The 20,717-nt window shown below is 43.7% G+C and overlaps 2 protein-coding genes across 4 annotated transcripts in view; one reads left to right on the top strand and one right to left on the bottom strand.

The window, feature by feature from the left end:
- The window catches only part of znf318 (zinc finger protein 318), a 25,935-nt gene extending 20,778 nt beyond the window's left edge, over positions 1-5,157 (bottom strand). The window contains exons 1-5 of the mRNA XM_015945487.3: positions 4,666-5,157; positions 3,476-3,585; positions 2,587-3,193; positions 1,147-2,398; positions 920-1,014 (exon numbers count right to left, since the gene is read on the bottom strand). Coding sequence (XP_015800973.3) covers positions 920-1,014; positions 1,147-2,398; positions 2,587-3,193; positions 3,476-3,585; positions 4,666-4,917 — 2,316 coding nt within the window. The 5' untranslated portion in view covers positions 4,918-5,157. The remainder of the gene's footprint in view (positions 1-919; positions 1,015-1,146; positions 2,399-2,586; positions 3,194-3,475; positions 3,586-4,665) is intronic.
- On the top strand, positions 5,087-20,516 carry LOC107376411 (uncharacterized). 3 transcript variants are annotated; one of them, XM_054750653.2, is made up of 6 exons: positions 5,109-5,214; positions 5,706-6,245; positions 19,229-19,564; positions 19,976-20,178; positions 20,264-20,356; positions 20,471-20,516. In XM_054750653.2, exons 3-5 carry the CDS (start codon positions 19,229-19,231, stop codon positions 20,340-20,342), a joined length of 618 nt encoding a protein of 205 aa, XP_054606628.2. In that variant the 5' UTR covers positions 5,109-5,214; positions 5,706-6,245; the 3' UTR covers positions 20,343-20,356; positions 20,471-20,516. The 3 variants fall into 3 exon arrangements, with proteins under 3 accessions (XP_015800972.3, XP_054606628.2, XP_054606627.2); XM_054750652.2 differs by having other exon boundaries at positions 5,161-5,890; positions 6,127-6,245; XM_015945486.3 differs by lacking the exon at positions 5,706-6,245 and having other exon boundaries at positions 5,087-5,214.
- The last annotated feature ends 201 nt before the right edge of the window (positions 20,517-20,717 follow it).

The following is a 20,717-nucleotide window of genomic DNA, read 5'->3' on the forward strand; positions in this document are numbered from 1 at the left end:
AACCTATATTTGATATAACAGAATTATTAATCTGGTAAATAGATCAACTTTAATATCTTTTATCTTTATGGTAGTGATGGGTTCGACGTGTCGGTGCTTCGAAGCGTGTCGGGTATCCAGGAAGATTTTCTGTTAAGCGCGTATCGATGATTGTGTTGATTATGTAAGCAGTGACGTTTGAGGCCTCGTTGGCAGTCCGTACCACGTGACCGATTCAGGAACTGGCTCGCCGGTTCGGGCCGGATTCATAATAAAAGGGGAACCAAACACCGCTGATTCCCACATTGTGCTGTGGAAACCCTATGCCCTGTTAGTTTCCTTTCTCTTTTGGACCAGACAGTTTATTAAAAAGGACAGTTTAAGACATCATTAAGAATGTATTGCCATCATAATCGATTATTTTTTCAGTTTAAAGGTTTACAGTTTTACTTTAATTGTCCACTTGATGGCGCAATCGAGCTAATAAATCATCACGGTGCCTCGAATCAAGAGTCAACCATCTCACCATCACTACTTTCCGCTAAAGCAGACCCTCAGAGCTGTCGATGGTCCCCGACTGCTGAGGGGCGGACCAGCCGTGCTATTTCCTGAGTTAAGATTGGAAGATGAAGCACTACAACCTTGCCACCATGCCTCTTGTGAACACAAGTCATGTTTGGTTTTAGGTGCCTACCTCCATCTGACGAACAGTTGTATTAACAGGTTACAAAGTTAATTAAAGTTGTTTGATAAGCGATCGTCTTTATGATTAGATGGCACATAGCTGATCACACTTCTGACTAGAAGCTAATGATGGTATATTAAAGCATCCTGGTGCAATAAGTTAAACGTTTATAAATGACTCGAATAGTCGACTATTAGCAGGACCAGGACAGGCCTCCTAGTCAGGCAGGTCCCCTGATCGGACCAGAACAGACACCTTTTGTTTCTGGCTCTCGTTGTTCTGCTCATCAGAAACTCTCCTGTCGTGGCTCCTCTGCTGCTCTTCATCCTGAGGAGTGCTCCTCACCACACCTGAGCATACACAACAATCACACATCATCGCATGGACACGCTAGACCACAACACCTGCAAGTCAGCTGACCAATCAGGTACCATTGTGTTTTGCATTAACGGCTCATGTGTGTTTTTACTGGATCAGCTCACCTTTGGCCCTTGCTACAGGAGCTGGTTTGTGAGGTGCACTTTGAGGGAAGTCTCCAACACAGGTCTGAGGGGGTGGAAGCATGTGGGGAGGTGGGGCTACACTGGAAGGTGGGGCAACGCTGGGAGGTGGGGCAACGCTGGGAGGTGGATACATAGAGGGCCATTGCTGGTGCAAATAGGACATGTAGTTGCCGTACTGACCATACCCCGGTGGGGGGAAATTGGGGGGCATCATACTGTGGACCTGTGGGGGAGGGTAGGTGGGGATCGGCATGCCTGGGTGGGAGGGGATGACGACGGGGTCAATGGCCTGAGGCGGGGGTGCATCGCTCCATTCGCTTGTTACTTCCTTGGTGCCTCTGTCTTTGAGAGGTTTGGGGGGAGTTGTGTTCTTGCCGTCGTCGTCCTCGCTGCTCCAGCCACCCCTCTTGTGACTCCGCCCACGGCTGCGACTCCGGTCGCTTCTGCTTGAACTGCTGCTGTGGCTCCGCCTCCTGCGGCCTCTGCTATGGTGGCTGCCTCCTGAACTGTCAGAGGAATACCTACGTTGACGTGTCGGAGTCTTTGGAGGTGGCTTGTTCCCCTGGAGTCGCTCCTTGGTCCTGGCAGCCATCTTGCCAATTTCAGCTACACCCAGGTCCAGCCCAATGGTCTTCAACAGGTCCTGGATCTTCTCGTACTCCTCCAGTGCCTGGCGCTCGCTATCTTCAAGAGGCTCAGTCCCTGGTGGCCAGGAAGGGTTTGATACCTGAACTGTACTGTTTTGGTCCGAACTGCTGCTGGGCTGGGTCATGTAAAGGTCCACCTCACTGAGAGTGGGTGGGACCTGAACATGAGGTACACCAGGCTGAGGACAGCTGTACATCTGACCGACAGCAGCTCTCTGTGTTGGGGGGTCCACATACAGCGAATCCTCTGTCACGTCTCCATACAGCTCCAGTCTGTGGTACCGGACTGGCTCTGGCTGAGGTTTGGGCTCTTCAGTGTCTCCATACAGGAACTTTTCCTCATCATCAATGTCATCCACAGCTTTCTGCGGAGCCCCACCATCAGACGCCGCCCCCCCCAACAAGTTCAGAATTTCTTTGATTTCTGCATCCAGGCCGGGACGCTGTGCCATGTGCGGATCGGACCGCAGCTCGGACAGCATGGAAGCCATGGTGTGTGGGTCGGTGCTCCTCACAGCTTGCAGGAGCTGTTCGGCCACGCGAGACATGGTGGCACCGTGCGAATCCCGAGGAGAGTCTGAGCTCTGCAGAACATAAACAGAACAGAGATGCCTCATTACTTCACAGGATCTTCAAACGCCTGCTTTGAGTTAGTTCTAAAGTATTTATGATTCTGAACAGAACTCAAACTTATTTTAGATTCAAAACTCCCTGTCACAGCTAATGTTTGTGGACTGCTCGATACCGGGCCAGAGTGTGGGTCCAATCCTACCCTGACAGAGGGTGAGTCATCATAAGTATTCCGTTTCTTCAGAATGGATTTGGTGGGTTGGATCAGCAGCTCCTCCAGCTCCTTCTTGCGTCGAGCGTGCTCCAGTTCTTTGAAGGTATGCTTGTCTTTGCTGTAGCTGCTAGAACTTGAGCTGCTTGACCTGCTACTGCGGCTGCTGCTGCGACCACGGTCCCGCCCGTGACTCCTGCCCCGGGATCTAGACCTGGATTTAGACCTACTGCGAGGACGGCTCTTACTCCGTCCTCGGCTCTTGGCCCGACTACGATCTGGACTGCGGCTCTTACTCCGTCCTCGGCTCTTGGCCCGACTACGGTCCGGACTACGGCTCTGACCCCGGGGACGGCTCTTGCTCCGTCCTCGGCTCTTGGCCCGACTACGATCTGGACTGCGGCTCGTGCTTCGTCCTCGGCTCTTGGCCCGACTACGGTCCGGACTACGGCTCTGACCCCGGGGACGGCTCTTGCTCCGTCCTCGGCTCTTGGCCCGACTACGATCTGGACTGCGGCTCATGCTCCGTCCTCGCCTCTTGACCTGACTAAGGCCTGTGCTTCGACCCTGCTCACATTCGTGTCGCGGAGAATAGTCCCTGTGTGAAAATATAAACAGAACAGAATTTAGACATTTGAGTTAAAACATCTGTAACAAAAACAAGTTCTGTGGTAAAACACTTTTGGTCTGAACTTATGCGAAGAGACACATCTAGTACCATGTCCGTAAAACATGCAACAGACTATGGAAAGTTCCACTACCATAGCTGGAACCATGTGAAAAAGCTGGAACGTCAGGAGAAGTGTGAACTCTGACACCAGAAACAGTAAAGTCTGGCTGAAGGAAATCAGAACGGCTGGATTAGGCGGTATTTAACTACCTGTCATGATGGCGTGGAGGGGTGGGTCCAGCTGGTCCTAACAGCTCGTTCCCCACGGTGATGTGAAGGTTGTGATCCTGAGGAGCTGGACCCCGATGAGAAGGGGACCTCTAAGAAACCAACAAAACATGTGAGCTGAAAACAAATTCATCTGTAACTCACAGGTGACCCAGTGAATCTCTCAATCACATCACCACTGTACTCACACAGGTGTTTACCTACAGGTGTTCTAAAACGTGCCATAACTAGGCCGTAAATCTCACTCAGGTGTACCCTCCTGCGGGGTTATAGCACCGTAGAAAAGAACAGCGACCCCCACCCTGTTTCTGTCACTTTTGCTATTGTGTATTTTTAACTGTGTGTAATGCTGCTGCTACACTGCACTGGGATTAATAGAGTACATCCAGGGTATCTGCAGGTTGAAGGGAGCCAAATTTAATACTTTTTAAGACCTTTTTTAAGGCCACTTTGACCAAATTTAAGCTATTTTTTTAAATTTCATTTAAGCTATAATTTCCAGCTATTGCCTGGAACCGGTGCTAACCACGTCGCAAACGTGGGATTAGCCATCCAGTTACCATTAAACTTGCACTTCCCCATGGTGCAAGCTCCCACTAGCTTAACCAGCTAATGTGCTCATCTAAAAATAGTCCCCTTTCACAACCAACTGAATGTGTACGGTTCCGCTTACGCCAACATCGTACACAAAAACGCTGAACACTAACTACAAATTCACGAAAATTTTATAGCAATAAAAAAATCTTGTTTATTGGGTCTTTGGTCATTTAAGACCTTTGGAAACTGCATTTAAGGATTATTTGTCATTTTTAAGGATTTTTAAGGCCTTAAATTTGGAAAAGCTAATTTAAGACTTTTTAAGACTTTTTAAGGACCCGCGGATACCCTGACATCCATCTATCACCCAACCCGTTATAGTCTCTCCTCCCTAACACTGCGTTTTCCACCGCTGGTGTGGTCTACCCGGTGTGTTTTGAGTTGTACTGCACTATAAAAGGTGCTCCTCATCTCACGGTGTGTTCAATCACAAGCTCTGAGCTTTGTTTGCGGTTAGCCGTTAGCAGCGGATGTTAGCCGCGTTAGCAGCGACTGTTTAGCATTTCTGCTCCTGGGAGAAAACACCTACCCGTTCACCCAGAGTTACCGTGTAGTTTGTCCCCGGATCCACTCACCTCAGCCGGGGGACCACCACACCGGAACTCCCCGCTGCGGTGACTCCCCGCTCCGGGGGAAGGATACCTCCTATGCGACGGGGAGTGACGGTAGAGGTCCAGGTGCCCGTGGTCACGATGGTCGGAGTGGTAGGGGGGTCTGTGCCGGTTCTGGTCATCGCGGTAACCTGGTGCAGGGTGAGGCCTTAGTGCAGGACCACGGCCTTCGAATGGCGGTGGGTAGCCTCTGGGCGGAGGCCGACCGCGGAACATCTCCTGCGGCTGAGGTGGATGCGTGCGCTAAGATTTACCTATGAACGGAAGCCGTAACCGTTCGCTCTCCGAAGGAATCCAGATTATTTTATTTTAGAAATCAGACAGCGATGTGCGCTAGGGCACACACACGAACTATTCTTTTCTTCTTCGTCGGTTTGTTTCAGGCAGGATGCTTCCCAAGATGCACTGCTGCCCACAGATGCACCGTGGACTGGCGCTTCCTATTGGTGCGGACGGGCGCCATCTTAGATGGTTCTTCATTCGCCTCCAGTGAATTCATTTCTACTGAAGAAGGTGCTTTCCACACTAAAACCACATTTTATCAAGCTTTATCACAAAACCAGAGACAGGGTATGGTATCATAATTAAAATGTAACTAAACAAAATTATTAAAAATGAATTTAAATATACAATCCTATCAGGTAGGCTAGAATAGTCACAGAAATGGGCTTTTTTTTAATCACTGCGTTGACTTTGGAGAGGAGACCCATCGAATATCGCGGCGACGCTGTGCAACCTAGCTGAATGGAAATGACTGGTTTGAACTGCACCTTTAGTTGGATTATATTATTCACAACAAATTAAACATTACATTAATTTTAATGAGATTGTTCTTATTTTCTGAAAGAAAGAAATTTGTAACTGTAGGCTAATGTGTTTTATTACACATAGGTAAGGTTAAAGAAAAGAACTGTTCAAATAGTGATGTTATTAATGTGAAAATAAACTAGATTGTGTCAGCTGCAGAACATCACAGTTCCCACTGTGATGCCTATGCACATTAGGTTGCAGGTTCGATCCCAGCTCCGGACAGAGAATTCTGCTGTTGTGTCCTTGGGCAAGACACTTAACCCACCTTGCCTGCTGATGGTGGTCGGAAGGACCGGTGGCGCCTGTGCTCGGCAGCCTCACCTCTGTCAGTGCGCCCCAGGGCAGCTGTAGCTACATCGTAGCTCATCACCATCAGTGTGTGAGTGGATGAATGGTACACTAGTGTAAAGCGCTTTGGAGTACTTACTCTGAGAGCCGCTATACAAGTGCGGGTCATTTATCATTTATTTAAAGTGACAATGTGTAGTTCTCCCATTAATCTCTGGAAATATCCATCAAAATGTTGTTGTAAACTAATTAAAAGATGCCCAGTTGTTGAAAAATACAGGAAATTTCATAACATATAACTGTAAAAATCTGTTCTGAAATACATAGGAGCAGGTCTAAGGGTGGTTCTCAATGCCAAGGAACTTTGCCTTGATGTCTTGGCCCCACCCTTGCCTAGGAGATACGTCACCAGGAACCGCCAAGGCTTGTTCCAATGTTCTACAGAGGTGTGTGCTCTCTGTTAGCCTATTAGCTATCTGAGCAAGGATACACGGGAGGTGTCTTGTAGCCTAGCCTTGGTCGAAAATTTCCCAGAATACACCACAGTACTTTCAAAAGGCAGAACAGAAGACTGCAGCTACTTTGGGAAAAATTTTCAAGTTTAAATATAAGTCAACTAATTGTGGCTATCAGGCTGGTATCTGAAATGTTTTTTTTTTTATATCCAAAGCAGTTAGCTATGGTTGGTTAGTTGCTTAGTAGTTGCAGCTTCGGTGACTAGTAGGTAGTAACTCGCTTACATATTTAATTTAACAAATATATACCAGGGCTGCCAACTCTCACACACTGAGCGTGAGACACACGCATTTGACCCTCTTCACACGCCCTCACGCCACACCTCCAATTTCTCACGCTAAACCAGCGCCTGCGCTCCCCAAACATGCATCACGCACAGTCGGTAAGGCTTATGAAAAAAAAAACAGATGATGTTAATTATAGCAGTGGTTCCCAAACGTATTTAGCCGCGCACCCCCTTCTATGTCCCGACCATGTCGTCCGTCCGTCCGTCTCTCTCTCTCTCTCTCTCTCTCTCTCTCTCTCTCTCTCTCTCTCTCTCTCTCTCTCTCTCTCTCTCTCTCTCTCTCTCTCTCTCTCTCTCTCTCTCTCTCTCTCTCTCTCTCTCTCTCTCTCTCTCTCTCTCTCTCTCTCTCTCTCTCTCTCTCTCTCTCTCTCTCTCTCTCTCTCTCTCTCTCTCTCTCTCTCTCTCTCTCTCTCTCTCTCTCTCTCTCTCTCTCTCTCTCTCTCTCTCTCTCTCTCTCTCTCTCTCTCTCTCTCTCTCTCTCTCTCTCTCTCTCTCTCTCTCTCTCTCTCTCTCTCTCTCTCTCTCTCTCTCTCTCTCTCTCTCTCTCTCTCTCTCTCATGTCAAGCTAAACAGACAGGGTTAAAAAAATTCCCCATCACTTTCATTTTTTAAATAGTAATTAATAAACATTCGATACCATTACAATTTCCTTTGATTTCATTTTAAATAAATAGAGTGCCCAGGTAGCACATAAACAATGCAATTTAATGGTTTTCTTAAAGTAGGAACGTTTAACCTGTGCGTAAACCTGAACTGGTCACCTACTTGTGCGTAATCAAATGTCAATTGGGGACAAGATATAGCCATGATGTTCACTTTTACCTCAGACCGACTTATTGCTGTTTTATGGTGTGGCTGAATCTGCGATCCGCTGCCACGCTGACTGGAATAACAAATCAGGGGTGGACCATTAAAGCGCCCGAGCGCCAATGGCGCTAAATTTTCTCGTCGGGCGGTAAATACTTGACGACTTACCGCCCGGGTGGCGCCCAAGCCTTATGTCATTTACACACCGGCTTTCACCTACATCATGGCCGCGCCCTGTAGGAAGCCGCTGTTTTCGTTTCGCGCACGTGAACCTGCGCGCCTCTAGCCACGTACTGCACGTACTGCACTTGTACGATTCGTGCACGTACTGCACGATTAGTTATAGTCACGTGAACTATAAGTTCACTATTAAAGACGAAGTGGAACCACGCTAAAAACACACAAGCACGCAGGAAGATCGCGCCACCACAGGGATGGGAATTCTTGATGAAATCTCTGGCAAAACGCTTTAAAACTGGTGAGGAGAAGCGAGACAGTTCGAAACGGTATGAAGCAGAGAAGCGTGTGCGTGAGTGGAATGATTCTTGGCGGTTTAAAGAAGACGGGAGGCACAGAGAGTGGCCGTGTTCGAGTTGAGCAGCGCCTCGCCTGGAACACAGACGAGAGCAGACGGAAGCAGCAGAGGGAGTGGCTGAAAGCCGGCGTTTACGCCGGGGACACACCGGCCACGGAAGCGCAGAGAAGAGAATCGCTCACGAAATTCGGCCGGTGCTCAGTTCGGATCAGGCGCGCCTCTAGTTGAATCTCTTGGATTTCCCTGCATGTGTAGCTCGGGGGTGACGATGGATGAAGATATCGCGTTAGCATTCACACTTGTTCAATTTTCAATTTTAATTCTGGTGCCCGTTAGCAGCTGAAACACATCCTCACGTGCTTGTGGATATCATATATTGTATATGAAGACATGACTGTAATAAGCAGCTGTTCAGTGTGCTCATAGGAAACGTGACAACAGAACACAAAACACATTTCTCTTTACGGCCTATATAGTTGTCATCATCAACATAACATGATTTACAGAAAACATGTGAACAACTAACATTTCATGTTCTACCACCGGATGTTTGGATCAAAATATGAACCAATCAGATCTTAGATCAGGTGAGAGCCAGGCATTTCCCGTCATCCTCTAGGTTTTGCAGTCAGTGGAGAGCAACTGCAGCGCCTTGCTCCAAAATCTGCGGCCGCCTTGATCTCACGAGGTTATCGTTGCCTACGTATGCATGACGTCAGAGCAAGTCGGCGTCAATTCGGACACAAATCTAACCGGCATGCACTGCTCGCCGATCACCGCTGGTCTAGTCTGCGCAGAACTGGCTCATCTCGAACACAGCCAATGGCTCGAGTACAGCAAAGCGGAGTTGGTGATGTACTGCGTTGTATGCCGGAAGTATGCGACAACAAAATCGAGTTTTGTTGAGGGAACAAACAAATTCAAACTTGAATACGTTATTATGTTTGTGAATGTGTACAAAATAAAGGTTTATTACATTTAAAACGGTTCAGTTGTTATTTTGACTCGTTTTGGCAGCTGACCAGCGGGGCCGGTAGATTCTTGGCGGGGCCGGTAAATATTCAGAGTTACCGGCCCGGCTGGCCGGTTGGTTTTGAAGTTAATGTCCACCCCTGCAAATGCTGCAGTAACAGGACTTGTGGTCAGGTTCATGAGGAGTCACTGGCTGTAGCGGACCCGACTCATCCCAGAAGCTAATATCTTAATTTGACCTTGAATGAAAAATAACCTCTTAAAGTTTTTATCACGATGGAGGCAGCGTTCATTTCTGCCTTCAGTCTGACGGCGCGCCGGAGTTAAAGCAGCGTGCGCGCTTATTGAATCTGTGTGCGCGCGCGCGGCACAGCCGCTCCAGTCACCGCGTCTCGTTATTGGCGCTATTTAAACCAATGTTGTAAAATGACTTCTGCCCAGCCCAGATGTGCTCACATGTGCACTCGTGAGCCGTGGTTCCGCTGGAACGCGTCTGACCTCTGACAGACACACTCTGAACTTCAGATCTTCAGCGCGCTGTTAATAGCCTGAATGGGAATCATTTCTTGTTATTTTGTTACATCCACAATGTTCTGTGTGTGTGAGGTTTACAATGTCAGAACACCTGCATGAGACAGGTGTTAATTACAATCTGCCAGAATGACTCACCACCTTCAGATTTCTCCAACAACGTTAAAAATGATCAAATACGGAACATATCGGCGTGCGCAGGCCAGAGTGCTGAAGCTCGGCGCATTGTCATTATGAAGCTTGTTTTCAATTACATTTATTGTGCCCACTTACTTTTTCTTTGGCCCACCCACAAATGAGTTTCTACTCTAATGGTGACATATGACAGACTTCTCTGAGCTCTGCAGCCATTACACTTTTCACCTCGCGCACCCCCTAGCGGCAGCTCGCGCGCACCACACTTTGGGAATCCCTGAATTATAGCATTAGCTACTGAACAACAAGCACACAAACAACACTTAAGTAATAATTTAACTGGCTTATTTCACACAGAATCCCATCTATATAATCCAAGCCGATGTGCTTTTTCCTGCTCTGGTTGTGAGATGGGCAGACCGGTGAGCTCCACCTGCTGTTGATGGGACGGCCATGCCCCGTTCTTTCTCCCAGAACCGTGAGCTGCAGCTGCGTGCACCATGCTTTATTTAGAAATCCAGCCGTGTCGCCAGCCGTTGTTGACAGAGCTTCAGTCCCAAATGTTTTTCTTTTCACTCTTCAGCCACAGATTGCTACTCTCACAGCAAGCTGGGCTTCCTACCGTGGTAACTCACTCACATGTTCCCTCTCCTACATCAGTTGGTGACGCTGTGAATTAAAACATTACACCAGTGTGTTTTCCCGCGGTTCCGGGAAGATGGCGTTCTGTTAGGGCGTGCTGACGAGCTCGGATACTACAGCCCATGAAAAATAACTGATTTCAAGTGAAAAGCTCCGTGAAAACTCATGATTCCTGTTTATATGTAACCCACAAAATGATGAAGCCAAAGAAAATACAGCCTGCAAAGATTCTTGTTCCAGCAACGGAGGAGGAGGAACACAGCTACGCTTCACCCATGGATGTTGCTAGCATAGGGAAGCGAGGCAGGGAAACGCCGGAAAAAACCCTGAATGAAAAGAAGACTAAAGGTACGACCGAAGAGTGTAAAAATGAGATGTCGTTAGATGCTATTTTAAAAGCCATTGACTCGCTTGGTAGACGTTTAGATGACCGCATGGAGGACATGCACTCACAAATGCAGCAGCACAGCGCCATGCTAACAGCTATTGCTAAGACAGTGCAACTCAACTCAGTAGATCTAAAAGAATGTAAAGATAAAGTCAAAGATCTGGAGAAACACGTGGAAACACTCAAAAAAGAAAATGAAGACATAAAGAGTTGTCTTCTGGAATCAGAAAGGTACAGAAGAAGGTGGTCTCTTCTACTGATTGGGAGGAAAGAAGAATTAAATGAAAACGCAAGACAGGATATTGTCAAAATTCTGGGGAGAATTATGCCAGAAATGCTGCAGAAAATGGATGATGTAGTAGACGTGGTGCATAGGATGGGTAAACCCATGGAAGGAAAACATCGGCATATCATCATCCTCTTTGCAAAAAGACACATCAGAGATGACATCTGGAGGAGAACCAAAGAGGAAGGAATCCGCTTCGCTGAGCATCTGACCCGGGAGGACTGGCAGTCCAGGCAGGCGCTGTGGCCCAAGATTGACCAGGCTAGAAAGGAGGGGAAGACGGCGGGCTTCAGAGGTCCACACGGCTTCATCAACGGAAAACGGATAAAAGGATAATGAACTACAAAGGTGAAAATGACATTTTGTTCGGAGCACTCAGAATAAGGGCTTTCAAAAGTTTCAGCTCCTACCTCTTAGTGGTAATATTATTTTGGTGGTTTTAAACCCATTTATTGTTCGGTTGTGTGTTTTATGGTTCAACTTGAGACAAATATTTATTTTTCTTCTTTAAATGTAAGGGGACTCAAAGACTCAATTAAACGCAAGGCTATCTTTTTATTCTGCAAGGGGCAAAAATCTAACTTCTTTTTTCTTCAAGAAACTCATTCGGACAAAACTGATGAAAAGTTCTGGTCTCAACAGTGGGGAGACAAAATCCTCTTCAGTCACGGGTCCAATCGCTCAGCTGGGACAGCAATATGTTTCAACAAGCTTGAAGGGGATGTGTTAATAGGCAAAGCTGACTCTGATGGACACTGGATTGCATGCATAACGAAAGTAGACGGGGTACTTGTGATGTTAATTAACATTTATGGGTACAATAATGAACAGAAAAACAAATGTCTTCTCTTTCAAATCTCCAACATTATTGAAGAATTTAAAAATAAAAACGCCACAGACCATATCATAACGGGAGGGGATTTTAATCTAACTCAGGATGAATGGTTAGATAGATGGCCAAGCAAATACTCTTATTATCATCCAAATCAAATAATGAGTGACTTTATGAACCAGAATAATCTAGTGGATATTTGGAGAGAGCTAAATAAATATGCTAGATCCTTCACTTGGAGAAAACCTAATGGTCAGGCATCCTCAAGAATTGACTATTGGCTAATATCTAATGCTATAGCAGACTATAAATGTTCTTCAACAATATCAAGTAGTCCTTTAACAGATCGCTGTGTAGTTAATTTAAACATAACATGTTTACAAGAAGGAAAAAAATATATTAGCGATTACCGGAAATTGAGTCATAGTCTATAGAAAATAGAGAATGTTGTGACGGCATAAAGAAAATTATAAGAGACACTAAAAAAGATAATGATCTTCAAACAGCTGTACAAAAATGGGAATTTCTAAAATTTTCAATAAGGAAACATTCTATTGTCTTTAGCAAAAAACTAAAAAGACAAAAAAATGAGAAGGAGTCAAATCTCATTCAAATCATTCTTTATATATATGGTAAAATTGATTGGTGTGAAAAAGACATAATAAACTTAGCCAAAGCACAAAACGAATTGGATGAAATTTATTTACAGAAAGCTCAAGGAGCTTATATTCGGTCAAGAGCCAGATGGATGGAGGAGGGGAAAGAAGTGCAGCGTACTTCTGCAGGTTAGAAAAACAAAGACAAAGTAAAAATTCTATCTCATCCCTCATAATTGAAGACAAAGAATGTACAGACTCTAAAAAAAATGCTAAAAAAGTATTTCAATTTTACAGCAAAATCTATGAAGCCTCATTTGATGAAGGAAATGCGGAAACCTTTTTTTAACTTAATTCAGCATAATATCCCCAAAACTGAAAACAGTTTTAAAAATGATTGTGAGGTAGACTTGAAATTAGTAGAGCTGGATGAGGCAATAAAAAGATGCGCTTAAATCGTTCACCTGGTCCTGATGGTCTGACGTCAAACTTTTATAAACATTTTTGGGATGAAATTAAATGTTTACTTTATAATGCTATAAAGGAATGTATTAATTCTAATGAACTAATGGCAACAATGAAACAAGGAATAATTAAATTAATACCCAAACCTGGTAAAGACAAATGATTCCTAAATAATCTAAGACCAATAACTTTATTAAACACAGATTATAAAATCCTGACAACTGCATTGGCTACTAGACTGAAAAAGGGTTTATTAAAAGTTATTAGTCCAACTCAATCAGGTTTTTTTAAAAGGTAGATCAATACACAATAATATTCGTATTGTTCTTGATATTATGGATTACAAATCTTTGTTCCCAGATGAAGGATTGATATTATTCTTGGATTTTTCTAAAGCATTTGATTCTGTGGAACACAGGTTTATATTTAAAACCCTACAATTCTTTGGCTTTGGTGAAAAATTCTTAAATATAATCGCTATGTTACATAAAGATATTAATAGTTCCGTTTCACTCTCTAATGGAACCTGCCCTAGATTTCAAATTTCAAGAGGAATCAGACAAGGATGCAGTCTTTCCCCCCTCTTATTCATTTTAGTCACTGAGCTGCTCACTATTCATCTAAAGGTCTAAATATAAATGATAATTCTATCCTAGTTAGTCAATTAGCGGATGATACAACCTTGTTCTTAAAAGACAGAAACCAAATCCCAACAACTTTAAAAACAATTAAATTATTTTCAGAGGTATCAGGACTAAATCTCAATATTGATAAATGTGAACTAATAAAAATACATGAAGGCCCGGGGAACTCCTTGTTTAACATCCCTGTTAAAAAAGAAATCTGCTATCTAGGAATTTATATTACAAATGTTCCAACCAGAAGAACTTTCTGAACACAGTAGAAAAAACAAGAACATTTTAAACAGTTGGCTTCAAAGAGATCTGACAGTATTTGGAAGAACTCCTCTAACAAAGATGGAATCCATTTCTAGACTGATATACCCTGCTCAATCATTGGCCATATCTCCTAAAATTATTAAATAAATAAATAAAATGAATCTTGATTTTATATGGAAGAACAAGAATCACTACATTTGACAAAGTGATTTAATTAAGAATTATGAAGACGGTGGTATAAAAGCAATAGATTTTGAAAATTTGAATGGAGTATTAAAATTTAAATGGCTTAAATCCTTCTTAATAAATAGAGGAAATTTGGCATACAATTGCAAAATTTATATTTGAAAAAGTTGGAGGAATGGAATTCCTATTAAGATGTGATTTTGAAATCCTGAAATTGCCTCTCAAACTTTCTGAATTCCACAGACAAGTCCTCTTTTTTGGAAAAATGGTTTTCAAACATAACTTCAGCCCACATGATGTTCCGATATGGAATAATAGAACTATTTTGGATAGAACCAAAACCATATTTGTAAAAAGTTGAATGGACAGAGGAATTTGGTCAGTGACACATATTTTAGATGAAAATGGACATATTATTTCACATAAGAACTTAAATCTCAAGCATGATGTTGAAATTTTTGAAAATGAATATAATAAGGTGATTAAAAATATCCCAAGTGCTCTGGTTCATCTAGTTAAAGCTTCTATCGGTTATATATTTAACCCTAGACTCTAAATATTAGCAGCGGATGGGATAGAAAATTTTAATAAAAACTGTAATAATATTTTCCTGAGAAACAAATTAAAAACCTCTTATCCAAACCCAATACTCAGATTCTCGTTACTACACAACTTTTCAAAAGAAGAAATTAAATTTTTGAGAACAACTATCTAAAATTCTCTTTACCCCCAAAGTATAAAGAAGTCCATTTTAAAACCTTGAATGATATTTACCCATCAAACCATTTTATACAAACTAGATTTAAGTTCAATGTGGAAAAATGTTACTTATGCAAACGAAACGATGAATCGACCAAAAATCTTTTCTATGAATGTGATAAAATTTTAATGATGTGGAATTCACTCCAGGATTGGCTGAACTCCAAATTTATATAAACAATTTCAGAGTTGAAGATATCTTATTTGGCATTATACTAAAAGATAAAAATAATGAATTTCTAATTAATAATCTCATAATCTTAACAAAATTTTTCATACACAAATGCCGATATCTCAAAAATCCACCTACGTGGAATAATCTCAAAAATGAAATTAAACTGCTGTTGAGATCCTTAGGTAAAATGTCCACCCCCAATGCTATAAAGCTTTATGATTGCATTGTGAACACTAATCTCTAACCGCTTTTTGGATGGTATACACAATAGACCTTGTTTGCTCTTTTACTTCCCCCTTGTAAAACTTTATTTATATACACATAATTTGTTTTTTTCATGCTGTCTTACTTGTATCCTTTCATGTTCTATTTTTGTTTTGAATTTTTTTTTGTTTATTGTCTTCTTACTATACCAAGTTGAATTGTATCTACAAAATGCAAGTTGAGATGAACACTGACTTCGGAGCTACTCTGTAATGTCATTCTGCTAACTAATTTTGAAATGTAGTCGCTTTTGTTCGTTTTGCAAAGGTTCAATAAAAGTTCTTAAAAAAAACTGTGCGTTTTCCCTGTTTGTGAGACGAACCCCTCCTCCATAACCAGGTTTCTGGTACGGAAGTCTGGAAAGGCCAAAATTCCTCAAACATTTTTTTTCCTACTGGCTGATATGAATTAATATAATAGAGTAAATTTTATTAATCCCACAGTGGAGACATCCACTCATTACAGCAGCACACACACACACACACACACACACACACACACACACACACACACACACACACACACACACACACACACACACACACACACACACACACACAGAAACAGATGACAGTAAAACTGATTCCAGCCATGTTTGCTTTGATACCTTCAATAACTTCATGCTGATGACACGGATGAACATAATCCTGTTTAGTGAATGCAACTACATCATGAAGTTAGCTTAACATGATAGATTTTTTTTCTTGGCAGGAAATAATAACAGGTAATACTATGAATGACATGTTGCCCACCCCTAGATGGATTTAAAACATTTACATTCATTATAATGAAAAGTTCCTATGTGACATTTGTGACATGTAGCTTTAACTCTTTACTGCTGATAGATGATAGATGATACGAAGTTCAGGAGAGGTGGATGTTACATTTTTTTAAATCTTTTAATTCATTCACAATGTATAAAATAAACAAATACAACATACATTAACATATTGAAAAAAAAAACATTTGAATGAAAAGGAGCAGATAGAAGAAAAAATCTTATGATTTCTGCCCCTTTTCACGAAATAAAATTATCCACCAAACAAACATAGTAACCTCAGTCACTTTCTAATATTTTCATGTCTAATCTTTGACATAATTCTCCTTTTCATAATTACTAAATCCATTAGATTTTATACATTTTTTAAATATAGCAAGCGTAGTTGATTCTTTAAATTCCTTGTTAATGGCATTCCACAATCTTACACCATTTGGTTCTGAATCTAGATTTCTTAAAGACATCAGTTTCTTTTAGTTTTTTTCGATTGCTAAAATGCGTTTTTCAAAACTGTACGTTTCTTTCAAAACTGCACACACAAAACCCCAAACATAACACACAAATTCCTAAACCATGGCTTCCCTTTGCAACAAAACCCTGCCATCACATATCGTAACATGTTCACAAAATGGAACACGTGTTTTCATTTGGTAAACACAGCCACATTTTCACATGACACACACATACCATTCATTGCTTAAACACAAGTAGCCTTTGGGTGAACACTACCAAGCATGGAAAGAACACTGAAGAGCAAAACTGAAAACACAATTGTCTAAATGGAACACAATGAATTACACACTGAGGGTGGGGCAGTTTATCATGTGCCATAAGGTTGACCAATAAAATGGCCGTATTTGTTCCATTTTTTGAGACTGACATTTTTGCCGACGAATCAGAGAGCTGGATTGTCAGTCCGTCCAAGCGATCCGCCATTGCTCTGCTCCGAGATCTGAGAAGTAACTATATTTTATACTTGTTTGTAATCTAAAAACTTACAAAAATTAAAAGCATTGCAGCTCGTTTAGGGGGATTTAGATTGTACAGGATTTAGTTTTTACTGTAATGTGGTGAAATATCTGTCACAGAGTGGTGATGTTGCACTAATGTTTTATTTTATATTGCATGTTTTACTTGTTTTATTCTGATGCGCACATTTTTATTGGTTGTGTTTTTGCTTATTCTGATGTGCATGTTTTTATTGATGGTGTGTTTTTAGTTGTGGTGCAACATTGTGTGTTCATTCTGTGTTAATCACCTTCACCTGCGGCAGAGTGTTGCCTGGACAGCCAATTAATGGACAGATGCAGGCAGGACAGTTTTTAAAGGGAGGAATGCGTGGACACAAAAAGGGACAGAGAGAGAGCCAGGATGGCAGACGGGATGAGCTAAGGGGCAGAGACGCACCCTGGGACGGCGTCCTGAGGACCACATGTGCCTGGACCCCCCCGCCCGAACAGAGGAGCACCAGGAGTACGGTCCCGGATGAGGGACGGAGGCAGAGTGTGGAAGAGCGTGGGTGTCCCTCCCTCCACACATGAGCAGTGCGCGCACGGGTGCCGCTGGGTCCGGTTGGAGTCTTGGACCGAGGAGGGGGTTCACCTGTGGCGCGGACAGCGAGCAGCAGCGAAGAGCGAGATCCGCGGTGGAGAAGCCAGGGCACGGAGCGCGACACGGCAGACGGGCAGAGTTACTCTGCCCCTGCGCGTAAGTGTTGGAGCAGTGCCTGGCTACATCTGGAGCTGCTGTCTCTCTGTGTGTGGTCTGGTGCTTGGGGACTTTTGACTGCCGGAGTTTTTGTGTGCCACAGGGGCCGAGGAGGAGGATTGGATCCATGGGCCGTTCAGCCTGTGGTTTCCCGAGGACGACGCGTACCGCCGGAGGGCGGGGTCGTGGAGGTTCCCCCTGGCGAGTTCATGCAGGGGCGTATTGGACTGCTTTGTCCTCTGGAGGCCCAGCAGACTTTATTGTGGAGAGCATCTTGGGCATCATCCTAGCTTTTAGAATAAATTCCCTTTTTAAATTTGCTTTTGTGGTTGCGCTGCTTGCCTTGGTTTTAGAATCTACTTTTTACTCTTAAACTTTAGTGGCACCCTTTATATCCACATGATGCGTGTCACATCAATGTCAACGTTGTTTAAGCTAGCGTGCTGCTGCATTACGCTGCTGTTAACCAATATATGCTTGTATTTAAGCAATTTTTTAAATCAACACCATCCTTATTGCATTAATAACCATGTTTAAGTGTTTATTCAACCATGTTGTTCATCATCACAATCGTGCATGTTTGGGCTCTGATTGGTTTTATCTTCACTTATAGAAAATCCAGCCAATAACTGGGTTTCCTAATTAGCTTTTGGCTACCTAGGAAATGTGAGTTTTTTTCTTATGTTGTTTATTTTACATAAGACAGGACAGTATGTCATGTACACTAATCATAACATTAATGAAAATAAGATAATCTGTTAGTGATCAGCAGTTGCTCAGGTTTTGTATGAACTGTAAACCTACCAACCAACCAACCAGCTCTTTACACATAAAACTAACCAGCTCCGTACACATAAAACCAACCAACCAACAAACCCACTCTATACCCGTAAAACTAACCAGCCCTATACCCGTAAAACTGACCAGCCCTATACCCGTAAAACTGACCAGCCCTATACCCGTAAAACTGACCAGCCCTATACCCGTAAAACTGACCAGCCCTATACACGTAAAACTGACCAGCCCTATACACGTAAAACTGACCAGCCCTATACACGTAAAACTGACCAGCCCTATACACGTAAAACTGACCAGCCCTATACACGTAAAACTAACCAGCCCTATACACGTAAAACTGACCAGCCCTATACACGTAAAACTGACCAGCCCTATACACGTAAAACTAACCAGCCCTATACACGTAAAACTAACCAGCCCTATACCCGTAAAACTAACCAGCCCTATACCCGTAAAACTGACCAGCCCTATACACGTAAAACTGACCAGCCCTATACCCGTAAAACTGACCAGCCCTATACCCGTAAAACTGACCAGCCCTATACACGTAAAACTGACCAGCCCTATACACGTAAAACTGACCAGCCCTATACACGTAAAACTGACCAGCCCTATACACGTAAAACTGACCAGCCCTATACACGTAAAACTGACCAGCCCTATACACGTAAAACTGACCAGCCCTATACATGTAAAACTGACCAGCTCTATACATGTAAAACTGACCAGCTCTATACACGGAATGTACACTAATCATAACATTAATGAAAATAAGATAATCTGTTAGTGATCAGCAGTTGCTCAGGTTTTGTATGAACTGTAAACCTAGTTTTCCTGCAGCTCCTCATCCAGTCTTTTGCTCCTTTATTTAGATGGAACATCCAACTTTTATAAAGGCCAACAATGGGACCCTGATCCTCAGGGCCTCAGATGAGGCAAAGGCTGTGGGACCCCAGAGGCAGGGGTACAGGGCCAAGCAGCCAGAGGAGGTGGAGGTGGAGGCAAGGGCCCACGTCGCCAGCGAGGGTAGCGATGTCAACAACGCCACCGTCGTGCTAAGCCGGTGGAAGGTCCAGTTTGGGACCTACCAGGGCAAGACTTTCCACTGGCTCCTGCAGAACGACGTGAGCTACGCCGTGATGGTGGTGGCTTCTCACCAGAAGGAGCGAGAGGGGACAGGCTCTCAGTCCCCTCTGATGGCCAACAAGGTGGGATCTCTCAGCTCCCCTCCTCTGTGCATAACAGAGTTTGATCATTCTAACCTTCACCCGTTACTCCTTGGCGTACCCGGAATTTGCTGAGGCAGTCCGGTTCCGGCAGGCGTTTGAGGAGGCGTGGGTGAAATCCCTCCAGCCTGGTCAGGAGGGACTGGCCCTTGTTGACTTTGGGGACTTTAAGTTTGAGAGCCTGCAGAGCCTGTACGACTCCAAGGACCCCAAAACGATCCGGTGGTTACTTTTATTAATAATGATGATGATGGTATTATTTATAATAACAGTAATAATCCACTTAGTTTGTAAGTTCCTTTCTAGACAGCCATGGTCTCCCACCAATAGAGTCAAAACACAACAACAACTTACAAGTTAGTCTGAATGAACTTCTGTGTCTCACCTGTACAGGTTTGTCAACTATCTAAGAAGGACGGCGCCAGCTCCAGGCTCGCAGATGGAGAACGCCGTCCGCTACGTGAGGAAGAGGGACAGAGGGAGGGTGCTACCACTGCTGCTGCCGCCACCACATCTACCCCAGTGGCTGCATCCTCCTCCAGCTGCAGCAGAGTGTCTGTCTGTCCTTCCTACCAGGGGCCGAAGGCTGCATCTCAGTATGTTTTCTGTCTATTTGATCTCTGATGGTTTACAACACTTTAAAATAACATTCTATTAAACAAACACTTTGTCACCTTTCAGATTTGCAGCCTTTGTGTCTGGGCGGCGTTCTGTCTGCGGTGGAAATGCAGGCAAAACTGAAAAAGATGGTGGCCCCTAAGCCTGCATTTCCACGTAAGTCTGTTTAATGATCTCGTTTGTATTCTTGTACTCAAGGTCAGCACATTGAGTGTTTCACACTCACGCTTTCTGGGGCAGAAGCCTGATGTTTGATGATTTGACTTCCAGCCTCCTCAAGACCAGCTCGTCCACCCACAGCATCTGGGGAGCCCAGTGATTAAGAGCTGGTCCAGGCGGTAGTTGACCAAGGGCAACGTAAGTGACAGAAATGTGCTCTTTTCATATTTTGTTGGTAACAGTCAGACACCTGGTGCTCAATAATCGTCAGATCCTCGTCTCTCTAGCTGCTTCCTGCTTTGACTTGTGGTGTTTGTGCAGCTCACAGTTCAACTGAATTGTTACTAGTCACTAACTC

Source organism: Nothobranchius furzeri, chromosome 12, assembly GCF_043380555.1.
Source record: "Nothobranchius furzeri strain GRZ-AD chromosome 12, NfurGRZ-RIMD1, whole genome shotgun sequence".
Lineage (NCBI taxonomy): Eukaryota > Metazoa > Chordata > Actinopteri > Cyprinodontiformes > Nothobranchiidae > Nothobranchius > Nothobranchius furzeri.

What these genes read in the sequence shown, in the direction of transcription:
- LOC107376411 (XM_015945486.3), top strand. Translation starts at nt 5,170, where the DNA reads ATGGTTCTTCATTCGCCTCCAGTGAATTCATTTCTACTGAAGAAG. An exon ending in ATTCATTTCTACTGAAGAAG is followed by an intron (nt 5,215 to 19,228) that starts GTGCTTTCCACA and finishes TCCTTTATTTAG; the next exon opens with ATGGAACATCCAACTTTTAT. An exon ending in CCCCTCTGATGGCCAACAAG is followed by an intron (nt 19,565 to 19,975) that starts GTGGGATCTCTC and finishes TCACCTGTACAG; the next exon opens with GTTTGTCAACTATCTAAGAA.